The sequence below is a fragment of the Hemiscyllium ocellatum genome, chromosome 35 (genome assembly GCF_020745735.1).
Source record: "Hemiscyllium ocellatum isolate sHemOce1 chromosome 35, sHemOce1.pat.X.cur, whole genome shotgun sequence".
NCBI lineage: Eukaryota > Metazoa > Chordata > Chondrichthyes > Orectolobiformes > Hemiscylliidae > Hemiscyllium > Hemiscyllium ocellatum.
In genome coordinates this window covers 12,945,453-12,970,498 of record NC_083435.1, presented here as the reverse complement: position 1 = coordinate 12,970,498, position 25,046 = coordinate 12,945,453, and the positions used below count along the sequence as shown (strand labels likewise).

The 25,046-nt window shown below is 44.4% G+C and overlaps 1 protein-coding gene across 2 annotated transcripts in view; it reads right to left on the bottom strand.

The window, feature by feature from the left end:
- skic2 (SKI2 subunit of superkiller complex) overlaps positions 1–24,988 on the bottom strand; it is a 55,694-nt gene extending 30,706 nt beyond the window's left edge. The window contains exons 1-13 of one of the 2 annotated variants that reach the window (XM_060850414.1): positions 24,878–24,965; positions 22,054–22,175; positions 17,388–17,497; positions 14,768–14,885; positions 11,649–11,763; positions 9,661–9,735; positions 7,963–8,016; positions 6,222–6,382; positions 5,710–5,853; positions 5,128–5,273; positions 3,195–3,341; positions 1,683–1,767; positions 89–195 (exon numbers count right to left, since the gene is read on the bottom strand). In XM_060850414.1, coding sequence (XP_060706397.1) covers positions 89–195; positions 1,683–1,767; positions 3,195–3,341; positions 5,128–5,273; positions 5,710–5,853; positions 6,222–6,382; positions 7,963–8,016; positions 9,661–9,735; positions 11,649–11,763; positions 14,768–14,885; positions 17,388–17,497; positions 22,054–22,175; positions 24,878–24,896 — 1,403 coding nt within the window. In that variant the 5' untranslated portion in view covers positions 24,897–24,965. Of the gene's footprint in view, positions 1–88; positions 196–1,682; positions 1,768–3,194; positions 3,342–5,127; positions 5,274–5,709; positions 5,854–6,221; positions 6,383–7,962; positions 8,017–9,660; positions 9,736–11,648; positions 11,764–14,767; positions 14,886–17,387; positions 17,498–22,053; positions 22,176–24,877 lie in introns of both variants that reach the window. The other variant, XM_060850415.1, reaches the window with a different exon arrangement.
- Positions 24,989–25,046: the final 58 nt, after the last annotated feature.

Sequence of the window (25,046 nt, the reverse complement as noted above, 5' to 3'; positions counted from 1 at the left end):
CTGAAGGGCCCTTAAGGGGAGCTGTAGAGCAGGGAGGGAAGTGGGTGGCATGCCCCTTTATTCTGAGGCTTGGAAGGAAACAGCTCACCCGATCCAGTCGGCAAACTCCAGGGTATTGGGAACTGTGGCACTCAGAAGAATGAGGTTCACGTGGTCCGGGAGCATGATCAGCACTTCCTCCCATACGACACCCCTCTGCAAGGAGAGAAGAAGGGGAACTGCATTTACATAGCACCTCACATAACATCAAAAGTGCGCCATGGCCAAATCATCAAGCGAATATTGCTCTAACTGCTTTTCCTGCCCTGATTGGGACAAGTGCAAGGATGCCAAATTTTAACCAAGCTCAACAATTTATCCTACAAAGGAAAAAAAAGACTTGATTCTTTTCTCCGTTGCATTGTCTGAGCCAAAGGGGAACTACAGGCTCCACAAGGTGATCCCAAAATGTTAAAACAGTGACCCCCAAATCTAGATCTCTGTGAGGAAATATTAATTCCACATCCATCTTAGGATCTTAAGTTGCTATTACTCTTCCAAATTCCAGCCTTTTCCGTCTGGCATGTTCCAACTTTTCCTCAGAAGGCAACTCAATTATTACAAGTATTAGATTGGCAAACCTTCCCGGACTTGCATCCTCATGGTTATATCCTTTATTAAAGAAGATAGCAATACTGTACATGGTTTTCCAGATGCAGTCTCACTACTGCCTTGTGTAACTGAAGCATAAATGATGCATAACCTAACTTTTATAATCAAGTATCCATCTGGTGAACTATGACAGTTCTTTCCAAAGAATGTTCCTGAATTTTCCCAATTACTTGCTATACCTGCACGCTAACCTTTTGCCATTCGTGAACTAGGACAACCAGCTCCCTCTGCAACCTTTCCTTTTTTATTCTTCCTGCTAAATGGTCATTTTTCCACATCATCCTTTTTTTAACCACAACTTTGCCCATTCACTTAACCTATTGATATCCCATTGTCCTCGTCAGCACTGACTTCACTCCCTTACTGTGTTGTAAGGAAGAGTAGCAACAGCATTTTCCGCCCCTTCATCCAAACCATATATAAACTGTGAAAAGTTGAGATCCCAGCACCAATTCCCGTGGCACACCTCGTTAGCTTGTCAATGTGAAAAAGACCCACTTGCGTCTATTTTTTGCTTCCTATTAGCCGAACAATCTTTTATCCCTGACAGTATGTTACCTCCTACACTATGAGTTTTTATTTTCCACAATAACCTTTGATGCGGCGATTCAGCAAATGCCTTCTGAAAAGCCAAGAGTAATACATTCAATCATTTCCTTTCAACCAGAGCTTGTTATTTACTCAAAGATCTCCAATGGATTGCTCAAACAGGATTTCTCTTTTGCAAAACCATGTTGACTTTGCCTGATTACATGCCTTTATCGAAGTGTAATACTTTACTAATAGCTTCTAACTTCTTTTTTTAAGGCAGATGTTAAGCTAACAGGCTTGTAATTTCCTGTTTTCTGACTCCTTTCTTTGAATAAAAAGGTGTTACATTTGTAATCGAACGAAATGTCAGCACATTCACGATGAGTTAACTGGCCTCCTTCTGTACGGTATGAATCTTACCCCTCAGCTGCTGGGGCGATTTCCAGTTTGCCCGAGAGATCTGAGGAAGTGTGAGTTTCAAAACACTTGATTTGTCTCACCTCAGCATCGTTGACGTAATGGACTTCATCAAATATCACCCATTCAAGATCACGAATAACGTCCGAGCCATTGTACAACATGGACCTGTGGGAGACACAATGTCACGGAGACCCAGTCTGCACAGTATCTTGGCCTTATCCTTTCATACGATGTGGGTGTCACATGTACCTGCTGCTCATCCTGCATTGCCCTTGAACTGAATGGGTTGTTAAGCTCTTAAAGAGGACAATTAATTGCTGAATATGGACAGTCATATGTGGACTAGGATGGCAAATGTTCAAAAGACATTATCATTCTAAAAACCCAGAATTGGTTTCAACAACAACAACTGATGAAAATTATTTACTGAGACTCGCTTTTTATTGTACATTATAAGCAAATATTAAACTGCATGAGCAGTTATGACGGGATTTAAACCAGTGTCAAACTCCACACTGTTAGCTTGGGCTGAGGAGTTAGTGACTTGACTGCTACATCACTGTTACTCCCTACTGTGTACAACAGTCCATCCATCTACTTCCTGATCTTGGTCATTGACATTGACTCTACAGCCTTACCACTGATATCTATTAAACTTGGTTAAGTGATCTAGGTATCCAGCATAGACCCAAGGACAAATTTCTTCCACTAGAATCTCAGATTTCCCAGTCACAGGTTTCTCTTAAGTTTAAGACATCCTATAGGTAACATGCAGCAACAACATAACTGCAAATTTTGTACAGGTCCGGTTTTAAAACCCGCAGTCATTAACCAACAAAAGGAACATTAGATGGCGTAAATTTTCCTGGACAAGTAATCTGGACATCCTGACCAATGTTCTGAAGATGAAAGTTCAAATTCTCTCTGGGACACCCAAGGAATCGAATTTGTTAGTTAAATAAATGAGGAAGCTCGATTACCCGAATATCTGAGCAAGATCGCAAAGTCCTGATGCTTGGCTAAACTGTGTTATCCGGCATTCACTTAACCAAAAGAAACACTCCCTGCCCATGTCCTTCTGAACTACAGAGGAACCTCGATTATTCGTAGAAGTGATTGTGCAACAACTGGATTGGCATAAAAATACATCTGGCTCATTTCTGTTCATTCAGGGAGAATATCTACCTTCCTCACCCGACCTGGCCAAAGTGTGAATCAACATGCACTGCGATGTGGTTAACTCTTTAACGGTCCTTTGAAGTGGGCTTTATGAGCCTCAGCATGGTATTGTAGCGCTACAAAATAACAAACAAGGTTGCAATTTGACTGGCATTTACCTATCCACTAGATCCCAAACCTACACCAGATGGACTGCAGCACCACTACAATTTCACCACTAAATGCTGGCCCTGCAAGTGATCCCACAAAATGATGAAAGCAAGCAGGTCTCAGGCAGGAAACTATTCAGGCTCCAGTGCAGAGACGGGAACTAGAGGAGGAGACCAGTTTGATAAAGAAAACGTCGAAAGGAAGGAAAGAAACGACGAACGAGTGGACTCCGGGAGAACAAGGGGAGAGGCAGAGTTACAGACCTGAGAATTTCGGTCGTCATGATGAGGCAGGAAGCATCTGGGTGTAACTGGACATCTCCGGTCAGAAGGCCAACATCCTTAAAGGTGTTCTTGAAATCCCGGAATTTCTGGTTGGACAGGGCCTTAATCGGCGATGTATAGATTGTCCTGTTGGGGTGGGGGAAGAGAATGCTTCTAGTCACAGATTAGATTACTTACAGTGTGGAAACAGCCCTTCAGCCCAACAAGTCCACACCGACCCGCCAAAGCGCAACCCACCCAATCCCCTACATTTACCCCTTTTACCTAACACTACAGGCAGTTTAGCACGGCCAATTCACCTGGACCTGCACATCTTTGGACTGTGGGAGGAAACCCACGCAGACACGGGGAGAATGTGCAAACTCCACACAGTCAGTCGCCTGAGTTGGGAATTGAACCCGGTCTCTGGCGCTGTGAGACAGCAGTGCTAACCACTGTGCCACTGTGCTGCCCACTAATGAAGTTATGATAAAATTGAAGAACACAATAACCAGAGAAGTAGACCATTCAGCCCATCAGACCACCCCACCATTCAAGGTGACTTGGCTGGTATTTAGGCTGGACTCCACTTTCTGCCCATATCTCCTTGTTGCCAAACATTGATCAAATCCAAGCGACTCTACGACTGAGCACCTACACTCTGGGGGGAGTATAGTCTCTTGAATGAAGGAATTTCTCAATTTCAATGCTATCCCAAGATGGTGAAGCAGGACAAAGAAGCCAGGATCTCGACTCAAGAGCAGCGCCAATTTACAACCCAAAACTTCGGTGGAATTTTGTTCAGTTTGCAATTCTGATGCAAACTGGGTCAACCGACAACGCATGTACAAAATTCACACAGCCAAGTTAAAAGGAGTCAGTCTGGTGGTAGGTCACTGCTTTGAAAGGGATTGAATATCCATACAGCTTGATTTTGATCCTGGAGGATCAGATTTGCCAATATCTCAAATGAAATGGACGACCATGATCCCAAATTGAGGAAGGTGTTCCCACTCTCTCCTAAATTGTAAGAAACGTCTCTCATTTCTTGTCTCCTCTACCTTTCAACAGTTCAAAGATGACCAAAATCACTTCAGAATCGACTAAATACTTTTCTCAAGTGCAGCCCATGTCAGAACGCAAGGGAATAATGTTTTTAAACACAGCAACTTCCCACATCAACACTAATGAGACAGATGAGCAGATATTTTATTTCCTTGTTTCGATCAAGGGATAGATGATTGCCATGGACACTGAGCTCTCCAGCTCTTTTTCAAAATTATCGGACGTGGAATGTTTTAGTCACCTGAGGGTGCGGACAAGTTTTTAAAAGTCTCGTTAGAAAGAGATGCACACCCTAAAGATTTACTCAACCCACAATACGACAGCAGCAATAACAGCCCAATGACCTCACCTCACCACCACAGCACAGATGCACTGACCCTCAGACAGTGTGACGTTCCCTCAGTACTGGCACTAGGACAATCAAATTGCTCGAGGTTTGATGAGATCAGATTCCCTACAGTGTGGAAATAGGCCCTCCAGCCCAATAAGTCCACACCAACCCTCCGAAGAGTAACCCACCCAGACCCATTCCCTTTGACGAATGCATCTCACACTACAGGCAATTTGGCCTGGCCAATTCACCTGTCCTGCACATCTTTGGAGGAAACCGGAGCACCCGGAGGAAACCCACCCAGACATGGGGAGAATGTGCAAACTCCATACAGACAGTCACCCAAGGCTGGAATCGAACCTGGGACCCTGGTGCTGTGGGGCAGCAGTGCTAACCACTGAGCCACTGTGCCACCAACAGATTCAGATGAGGAACTGGCTGCTGCCAGGGACTGAGTGGCTGTCAATCCTCAGTGTCGAAAGAACTGAGGGAAATGAAGACCATGTTCATGGGCTTTTACTTCTGTCAGGCTCTCACCTGGTCATGTGTTTCTGTGAAAGTGCGATGGCGTACTCAGCGACGACAGTCTTTCCTGCTGACGTGTGGGCCGCCACAAACACGGAATCGTGAGTCTCAAGGCGAAGGATTGCCTGCTTCTGAAAGACATCTGGCTCGAAGGGCCACTGAAAGGGAGAGAGGTTTTGGGGTGGGGAGAGAACACATTAACATGATCACCAGGAGAAGAGGATCTCGGACCTTCATTCAGTCATTGAGATAGGTTGATAAAATAAAAGACTTTGACTTATACAGAACTTTTCGCAAACTATCCTTGAAGCATGGCGCTTCCCCCCGCGCCAACCCTCTGACAGTACGGCGCTCCCCCAGCGCCAACCCTCTGACAGCACAGCGCTCCCCCAGCACTGACCCTCTGACAGTACGGCACTCCCCCAGCGCTGACCCTCCGACAGTGTAATGCCCCCACAGTGCAAGTGAGAGAGATGCGTGCAGTAGCCTTTATTGAAATGGGCAAAACAGGTGCACTCCTCCACTGCTTCGCCTCACAACCCCAGCAACCAGTCCCATTCCAATACCGAGAGCCACTGAAAGCTCAGCTCTTGCCTTGAAAGCTGGATCTGGGATACGTTTGTAGAAATCGTCCACAGGGGTGCTGATATCAACTGGGACAGCCCACTGCTCCTTCTCGGGGACGGACCCTTCCTCTTTCTGCTCACTTTGGTCAGGCTGAGGAGTGACCTTCAGCTCCTGAACAGAAGGAGAAGAGACCCAAGTTCAGCTTTTGTTTCTGGAAACCGACATCCCTCTCACCCGAAACTGTGTGTTGGGATCTGGAACAAACTGCTTGAGTTGCAGATTTAATCAAACATCGCTATCGAAAGGAAATGGAAGAAATACACAAAAGGAAACAATTAACTTGGGAGATGAGGAAAGACAAGGAGAATGGGATGAAATTATTACTCTCTCTCAAAGAGGAATCATTTCCATTGCGGAGTCGTTTGGAAATGCTGAGGGAATGGTCTCACTCAGCCTGGTTATAACTGGCTGCTTGTTTTTAAGGGATCTAGTGCTGAAGTCTTAGTCAAACTTGTTCCTATTTTGAAAAGAAATTTAACCTGTAAAACCAAATCTTCCAAGCTGTTGGTTCTGTGGAAAGGCCGCTTGGTCTCAGTTGCCTTTTTCTCGTCCTCTTCATCGCTGGATCCCCCCAGATTTAAGTCATCCATCGCTCCAATAAGGTTCGAGAGGTTCAGTAAGCCAGGGGTCACTTTGTGCTCTATGGATAGAGGAGAGAAAAGAAAAAGAAAGAGAAAGAGACACCATGAGAAGGAAAGGGCCGGAAGAATTAAAGTCTTTAGTCGACATGTAGAAACTGAATTGGAGCAGCCACATAAATGCTGTCTCCAGGAGCTTGTTAAAAGCATGGAATTCTGCTGCAAATAACTCAGCCCCTGACTCCCAAATTCCTGCCAAGCATCAACAAGGCAATGGAATACTTCCCCCTCACAGCTCCAACAACATTCAAAAGGTTCGACAGAATGCAGACTATTTCTCTGGCACCACATTCAACCATCAACTTCAAAATTCATTCCTTCCGCCACGTTGGAAGCAGTGTGCACCATCTACAAGATGCACTGCGACAACTGAGCAAAGTTCCTTCAAGAACACTCTCTAAACCAGGGATTTCCACTTGGGAGAAGGGCAGTGGATTAACCTGAAAAAGTTTCCCTTCAGTTACCACCCTGGCTTGAAACAATACTGATCAAAATCCTAAAAGCTCCCTCCCTAACAGCGCTGTGAGTGTCCCTACACCTTAAGTGCTGCAACAGTTCAAGAACGTGGCTCACCACCACTTTTGCAATGGCTGTTATGGATGGGCAATAAATTCTGGGTGGCATTCTCCCCTGACCAAGAAGCTTCTTGGTTTCAGCTGTATTGTAGGACTGAAGCACATAAGGACTAGCAGGAGTATAGCATTCAGCCCATTCAGTCTGTGCCATGATCTAATATGCACATGGCTAATCTCTTGTCAGAACTCCACTTTCCTACTCACTTTCCAATCTCTTGACTCCCGATAAATCCAAATTCTGACTATTTTAGCCGTAAACGTACTCAGCAATGGAGCATTAACAATCCTCTGGAGTAGAGAAGTACAAAGATTTTTAATACACTGAGTGAAGAAGTTCACTTTTATATCTCAAACCTAAATGTTCATCCCCTCACTCAGGCTGTCCTCCACTTCTTCTAGATACCAAGACAGCAGAAGCTACTTCTTAGTGTTGACCCTGTCAAACCCTTTCTCCATCCAGTCTGTCTCAGTATGACTACCTTTCATTCTCGAGGAGAAAGTGAGGTCTGCAGATGCTGGAGATCAAAACTGAAAATGTGTTGCTGGAAAAGCGCAGCAGGTCAGGCAGCATCCAAGGAACAGGAAATTCGAAATCCTGATGAAGGGCTTATGCTGGAAACGTCGAATTTCCTGTTCCTTGGATGCTGCCTGACCTGCTGCGCTTTTCCAGCAACACATTTTCAGCTACCTTTCATTCTCCTAAACTCCAGAGAACATAGTGTCGACCCAATTTACTCAGCCTTTCATTAAGTTGTGTGTGGTACCAAATGAAGATTTATTGATTATTGGGTAGCTGTGAGAGCACATTTCACTTTGGATTTGCAAGCACAGGCAGTTCGAGTACAGCTTGTACTCTGCCCACAACCTGCAGCCAAGAGAACATGCTGTTTGATGCAATCAGCAAACAGTTCAAATCAGAGAGTGTGCACTGCATAAAGGGAAGGTCACCCTTATTTCACCCCCTGAAACAACTGCAGATTGAGCAACCCTTAATTCAAAGCAGTTACCTTTTTTTTTGAAATCCATTCCTCTTTTCCATCCTGGAGGCACAGTCAGTAAATCTGTAAAAGCAAATACGCAGAATGCATTTATATCTGCACAGGGCGCTGAAGCCAGGGACAGGCCGGACTGCAAGTGGAAATGGGGACATTGAATCCTCATCTTTCTCACAAGACGTGAGCCTTAATTCAAACATGGACCAAACAGCTGAACTCCAGAAGTGAGGCCCCTTGACATTAAGGAAACATTCGACCAAGTGCAGAGTCAAGGAGTCTCAGCAGAACTGGAGTGAAGGGAAATCGGGAAAAGTTCCATGCTGGTCATATCCAATACAAAGGGAAAATGGTTGAGGTTGTTGGAGGTCAATGACCCTAATATCAGAACATCTCAGCAGGATTGTGGGGCTCAGTGGTTAATCCTGCCACCTTACAACACTCAGGAGTCAGGTTCAATTCCACCCCTAGGCAACTGTCCTTGCACATTCTCCCCATGTCTACGTGGAATCCCTCCAGGTGCTCCTGTATCCTCCCGCAGTCTACAGCTGTGCAGGTTAGGTGGATTGGCCATTGTGCCCAGGAATGTGCAGGCAAGGTGGGTTAGCCAAAGGAAATGCAGGTTTACAGGGATAGGGGGGAGGAGTGGGTGTGGGAGGGATGCTCTTCAGAGGGGCTGTGTGGACTTGATGGGCTGAATGGCCTGCTTCCACACTGGAGGGATTCCTTGATTCTCGGGATTTCTCTGGATAGCGTCCAGACCCAAACATTTTTATCAATTACCTTCCCTCCGTCATAAGGTCAGATGTGAGGATTGTACAATATTCAGCACCATTCCCGACTCCTCAGATACTGAAGCAGTCTATATGCAACAAAACCTGGACAACATCCAGCCTTGGGCTGATATGTGACAAGTAATATTTGTGCCACATCAATGCCAATGACTGCCTCCAAACACACAGAATCCAATCACGTCCTTGACATTTAACTGCAATACCATTGTTGAATACCCACAATCAATATGCTTATAACTGACAAAAAAAGACGGAGCTGGACTAGTCATATAAATACTGCAACTACAAACACTGGTCAGAGGCTGGGAATTCTATGGCAAGAAACTTACCTCCAGCCTCTCCATGTCTGCATACAATCGACAAGGCAAATGTCAGGAGTAAAATAGAGTACTCTCCACTTTCCTGGACATGAGTAACTCCAACAATACAGGAGAAGCTCTGCAGAGCCTGGCAGAAAGTGGCCCAATTGACTGGCACTCTATCCACCACAGACTTGCTTCATCTTTGATGGAGAGTGGCAGCAGTGGGCAAAAGATGCATTTCAGCAATTCACTAAGACTCCTCTGAAAGCCCCTTCCAAACCTGTGATTCCCCCCACTTCAAAAGAATAAGGGTAGCAGGTGCCAAGGTCCACCACTGTCTACATGTTTCCTTCCAAACTATCCTGTTTCAGAACTATATCGCCGTTCCATTCATTCACAGTCACTGGGTCAAAATCCTGGAATTCCATCCCTAACAGCATTATAGGTGACCCTGTACTCCAAGGGTTGGTTCAAGAAGATAGCTCACCATCACCTTCTCGAGGGCAATGATTGATAGATAGAAACTGCTGATGCAGCCTGCAATACATCATTCCACAACATTTTCAACAACTGCAAGCGAGAGAGCACTATTCGAACTTTATCTCAGAAGCACTTACCCTTCTCAAAGTCAATGTTTTCCTCAAGTTCTCCCTTTGACTTAATTGTATCCAAACTCGGCTCATCCAAGCCCCCTACAAAGACAGCGGATCAATTGTGAAGACACAGGAAGGCAGAAAAAGAAGCATGAGCTAATTCTGCAACATAGGATTTACAGCACTGAAACAAATCATTGCTCTTGACAGATCAATGTTAGTACTTTAATGCTCAGCACAATCCTCCCATCTTCCAAAATATCGTATTAGTTTCTCCTTCATGTTCTTAAGAATTTTCATTTCATTTATTACTATCTTAGTATATGTGACAGTAAAAGGTATTGTTTTGCGTGCTATCCAGACAAATCATACCTTATGTAATAGAACAGAATGCAGAGTATAGTGTTCCAGTGACAGAGATGAAGAAGAGAAAGATCAACTAATAGGAGACATTCATTCATAATCTGATAACAGCAGGGATGAAGCTGCTTTTGAATCTATTGGTACATGTTGTCAAACTTTTTAAATCTTCAGCCCAATGGAAGATGGTGGAAGAGAGTATAACCAGGGTGGGAGGGGTCTTTCATTACGTCTGTTGCTTTCCCGAGGCAGTGGGAAGTATAGACAGAGTAAATGGACGGCAGGCTGGTTTGCCTGACGGACTGGGCTGTGTTCTCAACTCTCTGTAGTTTCTTACGGCTGCCATAACAGCTGTGATGCATCTAGATAGAATGCTTTCCGTGGTGCATCTATAAAAATTGCTGAGAGTCACTGTGGACCTGTTGAATTTCCTTCACCTTCTGGAGGAAGTAGCGTGTTTTCTCGATATAGACGAGCCTGGACAGATTACGGGTGATATTTCCTCCTGGGAACTTGAAGGTCTCGACCATCTCCACCTCAGCACCACTGCTACAGACAGGGACATGCCCTCTACTCGGTTTCCTGAAATTGATGACCAGCTCCTTTGTTTTGCTGACTTTGAGGGAGAGATGGTTGCACCATGCCACGAAGCTCTCTATCGCTTTCTAGCTCTCTATCTCATCACTGTTTGAGATCCAACCCACTACAGTTCCCCTTATTCACATTGTTCACTTCAACCACATTATGTGCTAGCCAGCTCCATTTTCATAGCCTTCTGGATAGAGTTTTCTGCTCAATTCCCTATTAGATTTCTCAGTGACTGTCTGAGATTGATGGCCTTCTGTTCTGGACTTCCAGGTGGAAACATCCCAGCTCCCTTTCAACATTTGTTCTTCCTGGAGAGGTTTAGCAATCTGTCACTGGCATCAAGTGGACAAGTACTTTTTGGGTCCCTACATATCTCTTGGATAATCTCTCCCTTGATCAGGCATTGGTGTATAGCTCATGCTGGTACTCCTAAGTTTACATTTACCAGGATGTTGCTGGGTATAGAAGATTTGAGTCATATAGGCTGGATAGGCTGGGACATTTTTCACTGGAGCTTAGGAGATGGAGAGACGACCTTGAGGAGGATAGATAGGGTTAACGGTAGTTGTCCTTTCCCTGGAATGGGGAATTCAAGATTAGGGGGCACATTTTTATGGTGACAAGAGAGAGAGAGAGACAATCAAAAAAGCCATGAGGGGCAATCTTTGACACAGAGGGTGGCTCTTGCGTAGAATGAATTCCCTGAAGAAGAGGTGAATGTGGGTACAATTACAATGTTTAGAAGACATTTGGGCAAATACATGAACAGGAAAGGTTTGGAGAGAAATGGACCAGGAGCAGGCAGTGGAACTAGTTTAGTTTGGGATTATGTTTGGCATAGACTGGTAGGAGTGAAGGGTCTGTTTCTGTGCTGTATGACTCTGTGACTATAAATATGCAACATATGTACTAGAGAGTGTGAACTGATTGGAGAACATGAACACACGTGAGGGACGGTGTTATGATGGGGATCAGTGGGAGAAGTCAGTGGAGGAAGAGCTGTATCTTATTGGACTTTGTTGCCACAAGCATCAATATAATACCGGGGAAGCTGAGAACGGTACCTGGCCAGAATGGGTAATTGGTGGAACTGCCTCTTACAGACTGTGACGGAGGGCCAGGTGGTCGCTGCAGAGAAAGGGAGTTCTTTGTTGACAATCCCATATCATCTAGAAGTACCTGTCGGAAAGAAAACAAGCAAAGAACTTTCATTTGATAGCACTTTGCAACAGTGTACTCACCCTGGGCCTTCTGGAGGGCATATACCATGATGAAAATTTACTTTATTGATTCTTCATTGTCAGGCTGCACTTTCATTGCGAATAGAATCAAAGAATGATAGAGTACAGAATCAGGCCACTGAGCCCTTAAGCCTGCACCAGCTCATTTGAAGTCTCATCTAGTCAGTCCCACTTTTGTGCAAAATATTATTTCCTCTTGCCATTTCTGGTTCTTTTGTGAATCATCTTAAATCTATACCTTCATCGTCCTTCAGCCATTGGAGACAGGTTGTATTCAGTGGAGTCCTTTTTGGTAACCATACCGCTTTCAAATATTCTCTGCCTCTGATTAGTTTATTCTTTCATGAGATGCAGGTATCACCACAAGCCCTGCATTTGTTGTCTGTTCCAAATCGCCCTCAAGAGCAATTAAGTATCAATCGTTTTGAGAGGTACTTATTTTTCAGTAATTGCGACCTGATCAAGCAAGTAAAGAATTATTTTTGTTCAATTGTGGTCAGTAAAATACTGGTGCTGGAACATCCCTTAGTTTTTACATAATCATTTGCTTTTTGGTCTAATATACAAATACTGGAACTTGCATTCATGGTCCCAGCAAGCAAACTCAGGGCAACTAATGTTGACTCGCTGATTTAAATTAACTTTTGGATTTCAGGACAGTATGAGGGTTTAAATTATTTTAGTTTTGTAACTTAAAAGTATGTAACAGACCTACATGTGTTGGGTTATCTGGATGTTTTGAGCTTTATGTATCTTGCTGCAATTTATATATTTTGTGACATCTTGCAATGTCATTTTCTCCTCAATGTTCACGGTGGCACAGTGGCTAGCACTGCTGCCTCACAGTGCTAGAGACCCAGGTTCAATTCCCGCCTCAAGCGACTGTCTGTGTGGAGTTTGCACGTTGTCCCCATGTTTGCGTGGGTTTCCTCCGGGTGCTCCAGTTTCTTCCCACAATCCAAAAAATGTGCAGGTTAGGCGAATTGGCCATGCTAAATTGCCCGTAGTGTTAGGTGAAGGGGTAAATGTAGGGGAATAGGTCTGGGTGGGTTGCGCTTCGGCGGGTCGGTGTGGACTTGTTGGGCCGAAGGGCCTGTTTCCACACTGTAAGTCATCTAATCTAATCTTAACATGCTTTAGTACCGTGATAAAGCTCTGGGGTAACTCCCATTTCCTTTGGAGAGCAAAAGAAACCAAACGGTTTTTGAAAGTGACTTTTGTCAACTTGTTTCAAGCACTGCATTGGATGATTTGCCATGATTTAGAATGGAGGAACAAATTCAAGGAGCTGAGTGGCCTATTCTTGGAAATATGTCCCTATCAACAGTTATTTGAAGTTCACATGGTGGTGGGTGGTTAGGGGTTTTAGGGAGTTGTAGTGGTTCTGTTCGCCGAGCTGGAAGTTTTTGTTGCAAACGTTTCGTCCCCTGGCTAGGAGACATCATCAGTGCTCTGAAGCCTCCTGCAAAGCGCTTCTTTGATGTTTCTTCCGGTATTTATAGTGGTCTGTCCTTGCCACTTCCGGGTGTCAGTTTCAGCTGTCCGCTGTAGTGGTTGGTATATTGGGTCCAGGTCGATGTGTTTGTTGATGGAGTTTGTGGATGAATGCCATGCCTCTAGGAATTCCCTGGCTGTTCTCTGTCTGGCTTGTCCTATGATAGTAGTGTTTTCCCAGTCGAATTCATGTTGCTTGTTGTCTGAGTGTGTGGCTACTAGGGATAGCTGGTCGTGTCGTTTCGTGGCTAGTTAGTGTTCATGTATGCGGATTGTTAGCTGTCTTCTTAGGATTGTTAGCTGTCTTCCAGAGCACTGATGATGTCTCCTAGCCAGGGGATGAAACGTTTGCAACAAAAAATTCCAGCTCGGCGAACAGAACCACTACAACAAGCACCCGAGCTACAAATCTTTGCACAAACTTTGAGGTTTTAGGGAGTGTCAACAGTTTTAAAGAAACCAATCTGGAATCGAGCACACATTACCTAGCCAGAGACTGATCATGTGCTTTCATACTTTGACAGGCCAATTAAAGGTTAGGATGCTTCTAACATACAGCGTGGGGTAGCAGCTAGCAAGAGTTAACAAGCCGTAACTCTTTTGGAGTCTAGGTTAAAGTAAGCCAACCCAAAACTGAAGAAAAATCTCAGGCACATGAACAAAAGATATGTATCCAGCCAGCCAGAGATATCAAACTCATTTTCTGTCCTGAATTGTCTAAAGCTACTGTTTTTTATCCAGTATAATTCTTTAGTATCAATAGAGTCCTTCATGACATTAACTGCCTCTTTCAAATATTTTCTGCCTAGGATTTATTTATTAAATTTAATGTTAAGTATGATAAATTCTGTGAAACTTGCAAAAACATACTTACTAGATTGGTCTTGTAACAAATCAGGTTCAATAGACTTTTAGATTGGTTCTATCAAATCAAATCTCTGAATAACAACTGACTAAAGTTGTACAATTAAACTGAAAAAGAGTCCCCAGATCTCGCAAAATTGCTCCTGTGCCTCTCCTGGTGCATACAAGGACAACAGACTTTCTGTATAAAAGCATCAGATTTAATTCCCTGAAGGTTAATTGCGAATTAGAAACTTTTGACAACAATCAGCAATAGCTGGTCACCATTTCTGAGACTAACTTTCCATCCCAGGACTATTAAACTTAATTTCCACCAGGTCCCAGGTAGGATTTGAAAACACAACCCTTACATTCTGGCCAGGCCCCTAGACTACTAACCCAATGATGTGAACACAAGGTCACCATCTCCCCATTGTTTAATGAGCAATCAGTCCAAGTTGAGGTGATCATGGTGCATCCTCTAAATTATAAACAATTATAAAATGATAGACAACAGCTGCAGGTACTGGTGCTGTCTGGTCGGCACGAACGAGACGGACTGTTTCCGTGGTGTAAAATAACTCTATGACACCTCCACACCGTACCTCTTTATAGCCCAGCAACTCGCCAGTGGTCTGGTTCCTCTCCACTTTAAGCGTTGAATGAACAGGGGTGACATCGACATGATACAGAGAATCCACGCATACCTCTCTCGGCCAGACCCTGCAATGCAGGCAAATAGGAAAACAAAATGTTCAGAGATTAAACAGTTTGGGAAAAGACAGATGAAGTGCAGTTGAAGAACGTACACCCAACTCTAAGATACAGAAATTATGTTAAACTTGCAAACCTTAGTTTGACTACACTCACAATACTTCGCAGAATTCTGGGCTCTGTGCTACAAAAAGAGATAGAAGGGCACTTTATATAGCATTATAGGAATGCTATAACCATCAGAATGTAAGCAGGATAGGCACTAGGTAAGACTAAGGAGTGACCATACACAAATACTTAAAATTGTGCAAGTGGTTTGACAGAGTAAAGACAGAATATATCTCCACTTGTGGCCAGAGACCAGATCAAGGGGCTGGATAAGATACTCCCTAATAAATTCAGGAAAAAAAACACGTCTTTACCTAGAGAATGGCAAGAATATGGACATTCAAGGTTCAGGTTGAGGTGAACAGTATTAAATGAATACTTATCCACCGAATCAATACTGATCATCACATATACAAGAACACACAGGGCCCTGTTGTTTGCAGACAGAAAAAAACTTGCAAATACCTTGTGGGTGTTGCAGCGGTACAAATGAGATAACGGTTGTTCTCTGGCTCATTGCTCAGTGCAATAGCTTGACCAGAGTCCCTTGTAAACCAAGCTGCAAATTCTTCTCACCCGCCCCCAGATAGAGGGTAGAGGGTAATAAATGACAATTGGGTGGAATGACCTTACTGTCATGCCCCACTGTTCCCAAGTCATCACTAGGGATGGCACAGTGGCAGAGTGGTTAGCATTGCTGCCTCACAGCACCAGGGATCCATGTTCGATTCCAGCCGAATGTGAAGTTTGCACATTCTCCCAGAGTCTGCATGGGTTTCCTCCCACAGTCACAAAGATGTGCAGGTTAAGTGGATTGGTCATGCTAAATTGCCCCATAATCCAGGGATGTGCAGACTGGGAAATGCAGGGACAGGGTGGGGATGGGTCTGGGTGGGATGCTATTCAGAGTGTGGTGTAAACTTGATGGGCCAAAGGTCCTGCTTCTACACTTTACGGATTCTATGAAATGTATAAATGACCAATTTAATCATGAGGATGACGTGACCACTATCAAAGATTTTTTTTAAAAAAACTCACGAGGTTTCATCAATGGAAGGAAGCAAACCTATCCTCTAACATATGGCAAAATGGATTGTTAATTACTAACATGCATATCCCTCCCATTATAAACCCAGGACAGACCAGATGGACAGATTTGCAGAAGTATTGTGCATAGAAAACACAATGGCTAAAAGAAACAATGTTTATGGATCAAGAAACTAAACGGCAAAGGGAAAACAAGTGTCAATCTCACAGTTTGGTTGGACTTTGATAACAAAATCACATTGCTATTGGCAGTCAACATAGTATTCCCACCCTGGGCCTTCTGGAGGACAGATAAACTCAGTGAAAATTCACTTCACTAATCTTTCATCATCATGCTTGGCTTGAATTCGAGGTCTTTACTCCTTGTAGAGTCTTTGAACATTATTTGAATGTCTTCAGAGAGGGAGTGAGAGAGACCTGGATTCTTTGCAGACTCTATCAGTTCAGCGACAAAACTGAAAGTTAAAACCAACCCAAAGGCTGTTGCTGGGCAGCAGATTCCTTTTCCCCAATACTCTTCCACCCCGCCCCCTGAGGCACCTGGTGCTAGTTCATCTCTCAAAAATATCAAATTCGGTTTTATTCCATTCATTCATTCATTCATTCATTCATTCCTGTAAGTGAACAACACACAGTGCAACTCTTGCTTCCAGTGATTACAAGAAGTTCTTTCCCTTTTACACACCATCCAAACTTCCACTTTTTTCACTTCGTATTTCAACAAAACATATTGAGCCTTTAAAATAGCCAGTAAGTAGGACTTTGGATTAGGCCACACAAAACTTCCACTCTACTCCTCCATTCAATTATGTCACGACTTTCATATGGTCACAACTCCAATTCCTTGACTGGCTCACTTCTTGATCCTTAAAAATATAATTAAGTCTGCCTTGAAAAATTGCAACGACATAGCTTCTGCTACGTTCTGAGGGAGAAAATTTTGCTGACAATTCTCAGCGAAAACAAATTCATCTCAATCTTAAAGGGAGATCTCCAATCCTTAAATTGTGCCCCTTACTTCCAGTCTCTCCCACAAGTAGTAATATCCTCCCAGTAGCCACCTCAACCAATTCCCTTTTGAATCTTGTATTTCAATAACTTCAGCGATCATTCATCTAAACGCCACTATATTAGACCAACATGACCATCTTTCCTGCGTAGGATAAGGCCCTTATCTCAGAGTTGAGTGAATTGCTTCCTTTTTTTTCAAGTAAGGAAACCTAAACCATACATAACGCTGCAGATGCAGCCCCAGCAAAGCCTTGCACAGCTGTAATAAAACTCCCAGCTTTTTATATTCTCGATACCCCATTCCCCTTGCAACGAGTGTCAGTGCCCGTCAACAAAGGAACTTACTTCTGGGAGTTTTCAAAGTGATGGAGGGGGAGAAACGAGGGGTCGGACAGGAAGCGTTGCTCTGCCTCAGTGATGAGGTCCAAGGCGTATGGTGGTAAGCCATGCGGAAGCTGGTTTGGAAGCAGAACAGAGAAAAGTCAGCAAGTGGCAGGTCACAGTTACCCCGGAAGGTCCCAGCATCCCAGCCCCAAGTGCCACAACCCACAGAATGCAACCTAAAAACACCTGAGAAATCATGGAATTCCGGGTGTCACAAATGGGACATGTCCAATGACAGTTATAGAAATGCAGAGCACGGAAACGGACCCTTCAGTCCAACTCGTCCACACCACCCAGATATCCTAACCTAATCTAGCCCCATTTGCCAGCACTTGGCCCATTTCCCCCTAACCCTTCCTATTCATGTACTCATCCAGATGCCTTTTAAATGCTATAATTATACCAGCCTCCAGCACTTCCTCTGTTAGCTCATTCCGTACACGCATCACTTCTGTGTGAGAAAGTTGCCCCTTAGATTCTTTTTATATCTTCCCCCTCTCACCCACGACCTAAGCCCTCTGGTTCTGGACTCCCCCACCCCAGGGGAAAGACCTTGTGTGTTTATCCTATCTATGCCTCTCATGATTTTATAAACCTCTATAAAGGTCATCCCTCAACCTCCGATGCTCTAGGGAAAACAGCCTCTCCCTATTCAGCCTCTCCCCATATAGCTCAAATCCTCTAACCCTAGCAATATCCCTGTGAATCTTCTCAATCCTTTCTAGTTTCACCACATCTTTCTGATAGGAAGGAAACCAGAATTGCATGCAATATTCCAGTGCGTGCTGTACAGCCACAACATGCCCTTCCAACTCCAACACTCTATACTCTGACCAAAGCATACCAAATGCCTTCTTCACTATCCTATAGCTGCAACTCTACTTTCAAGGAACCAGGAATCTGCATTCCAAAATCACTTTGTTCAGCAACACTCCCTAGGACCTTACCATTAAGTGTATAAGTCCTGCTGAGATTTGCTTTTCCAAAATGCGGCACCTCGCATTTATCTGAATTAAACTCCATCTGCCACTTCTCAGCCCATTGGCCCATCTGGTCAAGATCCTGTTGTAATCGGAGGTAATTTTCTTCACTGCCCACTACAATTTTGGTGTCATCCTCAAATTTACTAACTGTACCTCCTACATTCACATCCAAATAATTTATATAAATGATGAAAAGCAGTGGACCCAGCACTGATCCTCGTGGCACTCCACTGGTCACAGGGCCTCCAGTCTGAAAAACAACCCTCCACCACCACCCTCTGTCTTCTACGTTCAAGCCAGTTCTGTAGCCAAATGGCTAGTTCTCCCTGTATTGCATGAGATCTAACCTTGCAAACCAGTCTCTATGGCGAACCTTGTTGAATGCCTTACTGAAGTCCATATAGATCAGGTCCTCATCAATCCTCTTTGTTACTTCTTCAAAAAACTCAAACAAGTTTTCTGGCATTGTGAACCAGTAACTTTGATTATCAATAGCAGAATTCTCCCTTCACATTGTTTTTGATGTCCTGGCCAAGTAAGTATTACAGTGCAGAGCAAACTCCCGCAAATATATTAAGATATATAACCAGTGACGTAGCTTGTGGTTAATTTGTTGAAGATGAATTGTGGACAAGGTATTCCTTCCCAGATAGTATCATGGGAATTCGCACATCTACTGGAGGGGTAGACAGGTAGCAGGTAAAAGTCACAACGCAGTCCTTACCTGTGGAATAGGAGAAAAAGGAGAGAGATCCTGCTCATGAAGGGTGATTTAGGGACATATCTGACTACAAAGGAAGGGATGGAGGGTGTGATGAGAGGGGCAGTGCCCTGACCATGGAAGCAGAGCAACTGGGTCACTACCTTATGGAGGAAGGAGGTGAGGAGCAGGAATGCTATAATGCAAGAATAGGCTTAGAGGATGATCTCAAACAAGAGAAGGGATAAGAACATAGGGAGAACATCCCAACCTTAGGAAGGTTTTTTATGGGGGGGGGGGCGGGAAAATGTTCCCTCGGAAGATTTGTGGAGAGAAAAGGGCTATGATGCGAACCATATTTTGGGGGGAGGTATTTAGCAGGGACCATGAAGGTGTAAGGGGAATGGAAAGGCTCATAGCACTTTTATACTGCTGTCACAGCACTGTCCAGATGTCTGTGTGCCTTACAGCTAATGACATACTTTCTGAAGTGTTCTTGGTGTTGAATGATACAAAAACAGAATCGCCTGTTTGAACACAGAGCTTCCTCATCCGCAATACGATAATGACCAGATAAACTGTTATGTGATATACATTAAGGCATCGACATTGACCAAGGCACCTGGGACAACTTCTCGGCACGCCTTCAAAATACACCCTGTTACCTTTCACGTCTACTGAAGCAGGCAGAGGGGACTCTGATTGAACATTACACCCCAAATTGGCTCTTTGACAGTGCAGCACAGGAATGTCAATCTGGAGTTTTGTGCTTGAGCCCCATGATGGGACTTGCACTGCCTTTATTGTTCAGTGCATTGAGCATTGGGATGTCATGTTGTGACAGTACAGTGTAATATGTCATCATGTGCATCCCCTAGAAAGGGGAGTGGAGTGGGTGTGGGAGTTGGGATGCCATCTCCCTCCTTTTACGGAGTGGGATCATCTCCCCGCCTCCCCCCCCCTCAACCCAACCCAACCTCCTCCACATTCACCTCTGAATCACAAACTCAGTTAGAGGTGCGCACCATGTGTCACAAAGCTGGTTCCTTTTTTTTGGAAAAGCTGTTCCTTTTCTCAAAGATACTATGTCTGGGCCACTTCTGGAAAACTTGCTCAATTCTGGTCACCCTACTATAGGAAAAATGCTGTAAAACATGAAAGGGTTCAGAAAAGATTTACAATGACTTTGCTAGGCTTGGAGTGTTTGACCTATACAATGAGGCTGAATAGGCTGGGGCTATTTTCCCTGGAGCATCGGAGGCTGAGAGGTGACCTTATAAAGACTTATAAAATCATGAGGGGCATGGATAACATGAATAGCCAAGGTTTTTTTCCCCGAGGGGAATCCAAAATTCGAGAGCATAGGCTTAAGGTGAGACAGGAAAGATTTAAAAGGGATCTAAGGGATCATGTAGAAGATAGGGTGCATATAGAATGAGCTGCCAAAGGAAGTGGTGGAGGCTGGTACGATTACAACATTTAAAAGCCATCTGAATAGGAAGCATTGAGAGAGAGATGTGAGCTGAATGCTAGCACCTGGGACTAGATTAATTTAGAATATCTAGTCAGCTGAAGGACTGAAGGGTCTGTTTCTGTGTGTTATGGACTAGGCCAGACCACTCAAAACATTCCTATGCAGGCAGCCCAGACCATAACTTTGCAATTTGTTCCGGTAACGATACAGTGAAAATTACCCAGAGTAAGTTAGCAAGGTTGACTACCAGGTTTAAAACAGACAAAAAAATGTATTCACAAAATTACAGACTGAAACACAAAGAACAGAATAAAGAACCCCTGCAGAGCTCAGTCTATCCAAACTAGATTTAATAATGCTGTTCTGAATATACACAACAGTCCCAATAAGCAATCCCCCTTGAAACAGTTAAAAAATGAAACAGATGCTCACAGGTTGAAGTTAGAAGGGCAGAGAGAGACAGACAGACAGGCAGAGAGGTCCTAACTAGTTCTGGACTAAACTAAACTGCTCAGCTAGAGAGCTGATCGCTACCCTTTCATTATACAGGTCACTTCTAAAACATGATCACTTTGGCCTGGAATCTCATCTGGTCACATATAAACAGAAAGTCCTCTCAATACAGTTTAAGCTCTGTTCCAAACCAGATTAATCGGAACTGAGAGCAGTTTATTACCCCTCTAAAATAAAAACCAAGGACATAGTATCCTTGAGAAAAGGAACAGCTTTTACAAAAAAAAGAAACCAGCTTTGTGACACATGGTGCGCACCTCTGACTGAGTTTGTGATTCAGAGGTGAATGTGGGAGGAGGTTGGGTTGGGTTGAGGGTTTGGGGGAAATGATCCCACTCCGTAAAAGGAGGGAGATGGCATCCCAACTCCCACACCCACTCCACTTTGCAGGGAATGCACATGACGACATATTACACTGTGCTGTACTACCAGACGAGCCATCAATACTTGGCAGTGTTCAAGATTAGATTAGATTACTTACAGTGTGGAAACAGGCCCTTCGACCCAACAAGTCCACATGACCCTCCGAAGTGCAACCCACCCAGACCCATTCCCCTACATTTACCCCTTCACCTAACACTACGGGCAATTTAGCATGGCCAATTCACCTAACCTGCACGTTTTTGGATTGTGTGAGGAAACCGGAGAAAACCCACACAGAAACGGGGAGAACGTGTAAACTCTACACAGACAGTTGCCCAAGGCAGGAATTGAACCCGGGTCTCTGGCACTGTGAGGCAGCAGTGCTAACCACCGTGCCATCATGCCACCCACAAACTAAGAAAACAATGCTTTTCTTATAGCTCAAGATGATAGTCGCAGTTCCTGCTCGTACACACACTTCATTTAGCACATGAAAGGGTACTCCCATCTGCTGCAGTCAAACTGCTTTGGTAAATGGATGTGCAAGCTCGCCCACAGCCTGTGTTACTAAGGAATAAGAGTGCAAACACTCACCGTCGCTAAGGGGAAGATGTACCCATTCTTTCTCGCAGGCTCTGTGATTAACTCAAACTTTCCTGAGCAGCCCACTTCCAAGATGGACAAAGGAAGGTCAAGGGGATCCTTTGGAGGCACTTCTACACAAAATAAATGAAGAATACCAATTAGGGGAGGTTCTTACAGTTGAGGACCTTTGGTTATCTCTTCCCAGAGCTCGAAGAGTTTGTAACCAAAGGTGACAGATTTAAGGTGACTTGAAGAATCAGAAGGAAGACTAGACTTTTCTCTTTAACACAATACGCTGTAATCTGAAACACTGAAAAACTTCCAGGGCTAAGGAGGTATAGAGGAGGAACCAACAGAACTGCTTCTTCAAAGGGCCAGTGCATGTAAGAAGGGCTGAACTACCTCCCCCTGTTTCAGAAGCCAAACCATGGAGGTGGTGAGAAGAACACAAGTTATTTGTACACTCAAGGAGGCGAGTAAAACTGCAGGAGCTGGGGGGGGGGGGGGGGGGAAGGTTCATTCCCAGTCACAGACCAAGTCCCACTCTATTGCTTCTCCCAGTGACAAAAGCTGGCCACTCAGTAGCTCCTATGCCCTCCAATCACTCAAGAAAACCCCTTCATCTGCCCATCTCCCTCCTTTCCACAGTGTCCAGCCTGCCCACCCAGGCCGAACATTCCACTTCCAGCCTAACATCATAATCAGAAGACACAAAGGCAGACAAGGACTTGGGAAGATCACAAGCACCCAAGGACTACTAACTACAGGATCAGCAGAATCACACAACTGGTCACCAAATCAAAGTCAAAACATATCTGTTCGAGAAAGTCAGACTTGCAGCTTTTACAACCTCAGGGCATCCCCCCGCACTCCACAACTAATGAAGTGCTTCTAAAATGTAGTTACTGTTGCTTTGTAAAGCACAGGGGCCAATTTGCACACAGCTAGCTCCCATACAAGCAGCTTGATAACCTATATTTATAAATGCTGGTTGATGGGTAAATATCAGGCAGGCAGAATTCCTCTGCTCTTTAAAATAATGTTGTGGAATCTTTTACATTCACCCAAGTAGGCAGATGGGTGGAGAAAGGTTGGGGGTATGGAGATGTCTCATTTTAGCATCTCATCCAAAATATAATTCCACCTATAGTGCAGCACTCACTCAGGATCACACCCTTAAGAGGGAAGCGAACAGCCTTTTGCTTCAGAAATAAGCAAGCATCTAACTCTGCTAACAATGGATGCAGTGACTTAGGAAGTCAGCTCAGGTCACCTTCGCTTCCAGGGTGATTAGGAATGGGCAATAAATACTGGTCTGATCAGCAACCTCAACATGCCATAAACAAAAATGAAAGAAAACCTGTTCCACTGCACAAACAAACCCAGCATTCAGCCAGACACATATGCAAGAATAAAAAGTATCAAGGAAGTCTTGTGGCACAGTGATAGCATTCCTATGTCTGGACCCATTTTCCTGCTCCTCAGATTCCTGATGAAGGGCTTTTGCCCGAAACGTCGATTTTCCTCCTCCTTGGATGCTGCCTGACCTGCTGGGCTTTTTCAGCACCATTCTAATCTAAACTCTCGTTTCCAGTACTACAGTCCTCACTTTTGCTTAATTGACTTTAAACTTACTGTGAATCCTCTTGCAAGAATGCATACCTTGAAGAAGTTCTCCACCTCTCTCCACTAGAATCTCAGTGAGTCTCTCTCTCTCTCTCTCACTGCAACCCCCAGGTCACCTCCTCTGCCCTGAAGCTCTTCACCTCCATCCCCATCCCCATTCACCTTTTGTACTCTTCGCTACCTTCTCCCCAGTCCCACCCCACCTTATCTCTCCATCCTGGAGGCTCCTTGCCTCCATTCCTGATGAAGGGCTTTTGTCTGAAACATTGATTTTCCTGCTCCTTGGATGCTGCCTGACCTGCTGTGTTTTTCCAGCACCACTCTAATCTAAACTCTGGTTTCCAGCAGTTGCAGTCCTCACTTTTGCCCAAAAAACCTAAGTACAAGGCCCACCTGCTCCAGTGGTGTGTCGTAATATTTCTGAACAGGTTGACTGGAAAATATCTTCAAAAACACATCCAAAAATTGCTGTTTAGTCTTGAATTGGCACTTGTTACTTACTAAGCTCAACTCATGAGTTGCACCATTTCATGGAAGGATATGAAGGCATTAAAGAGGTTGTAGAAAAAATTTACAGGAATGTTTTTGCAGTGTGGTTTAGTGGAGAACCTCACACTGTTTTACATGCTGAACAGAGAGATTTGATAGAGGGGTCCCAATCATGAAGGGACCAGACAGAGTTCATAGGGAGAAACCATTACCACTGATGGAAGTTGAGAATTTTGGGAGGAGGTGGGGGGGGGGAAACACATTTTTTACACAACAAAGATTAGCATTTGGCATGCTCTGACTGAGCATGTGGTGGAGGCAGATTCAATCAAGGCATTAAAAACGCAAAAAAAAAGCACAACTGCAGGGGGGAAAGGTAGTGGTGCTGCTACTGTGGAAACAACTGGTTAAATGGCCTCCTCCTGTGGACCTGTGTATCGTTTCAGGAGCCTTTCTACAATGAGCCTGTGTGGCAATCCTACAACAAGACCCACTGAGGGACCTCAAACAAGAATCAGAAGTTGTCCTGTGAGGATGCAGGCACAATCCCCAACTGAATTACACGTTTGTCTTTGCTTTCCAGTGACATAATAACTAACCCATGGCAGGAAAAGCCAGCAATATGGACAAGTCTGATGAGACAGTCTTCCTCAAAGCACTTTGAAACTCTACATTATAACAACATAAACTCTTACGTGTGCAACATGCCAACTCTTACCAATTCTTTCCTGATCCATCTCTGCCTGGCAACCATCAGGGACCTCTGACCTTTAGCCCGGCAGTACAACTGAAAATGACCTTTGCCCGCTCCCTTTCAGCACGGGCATCGCAAACCCTCGTATCACGGCTTTTCAGTGGCGGCGACTTTTGTCGTTTACGCTGGTCGT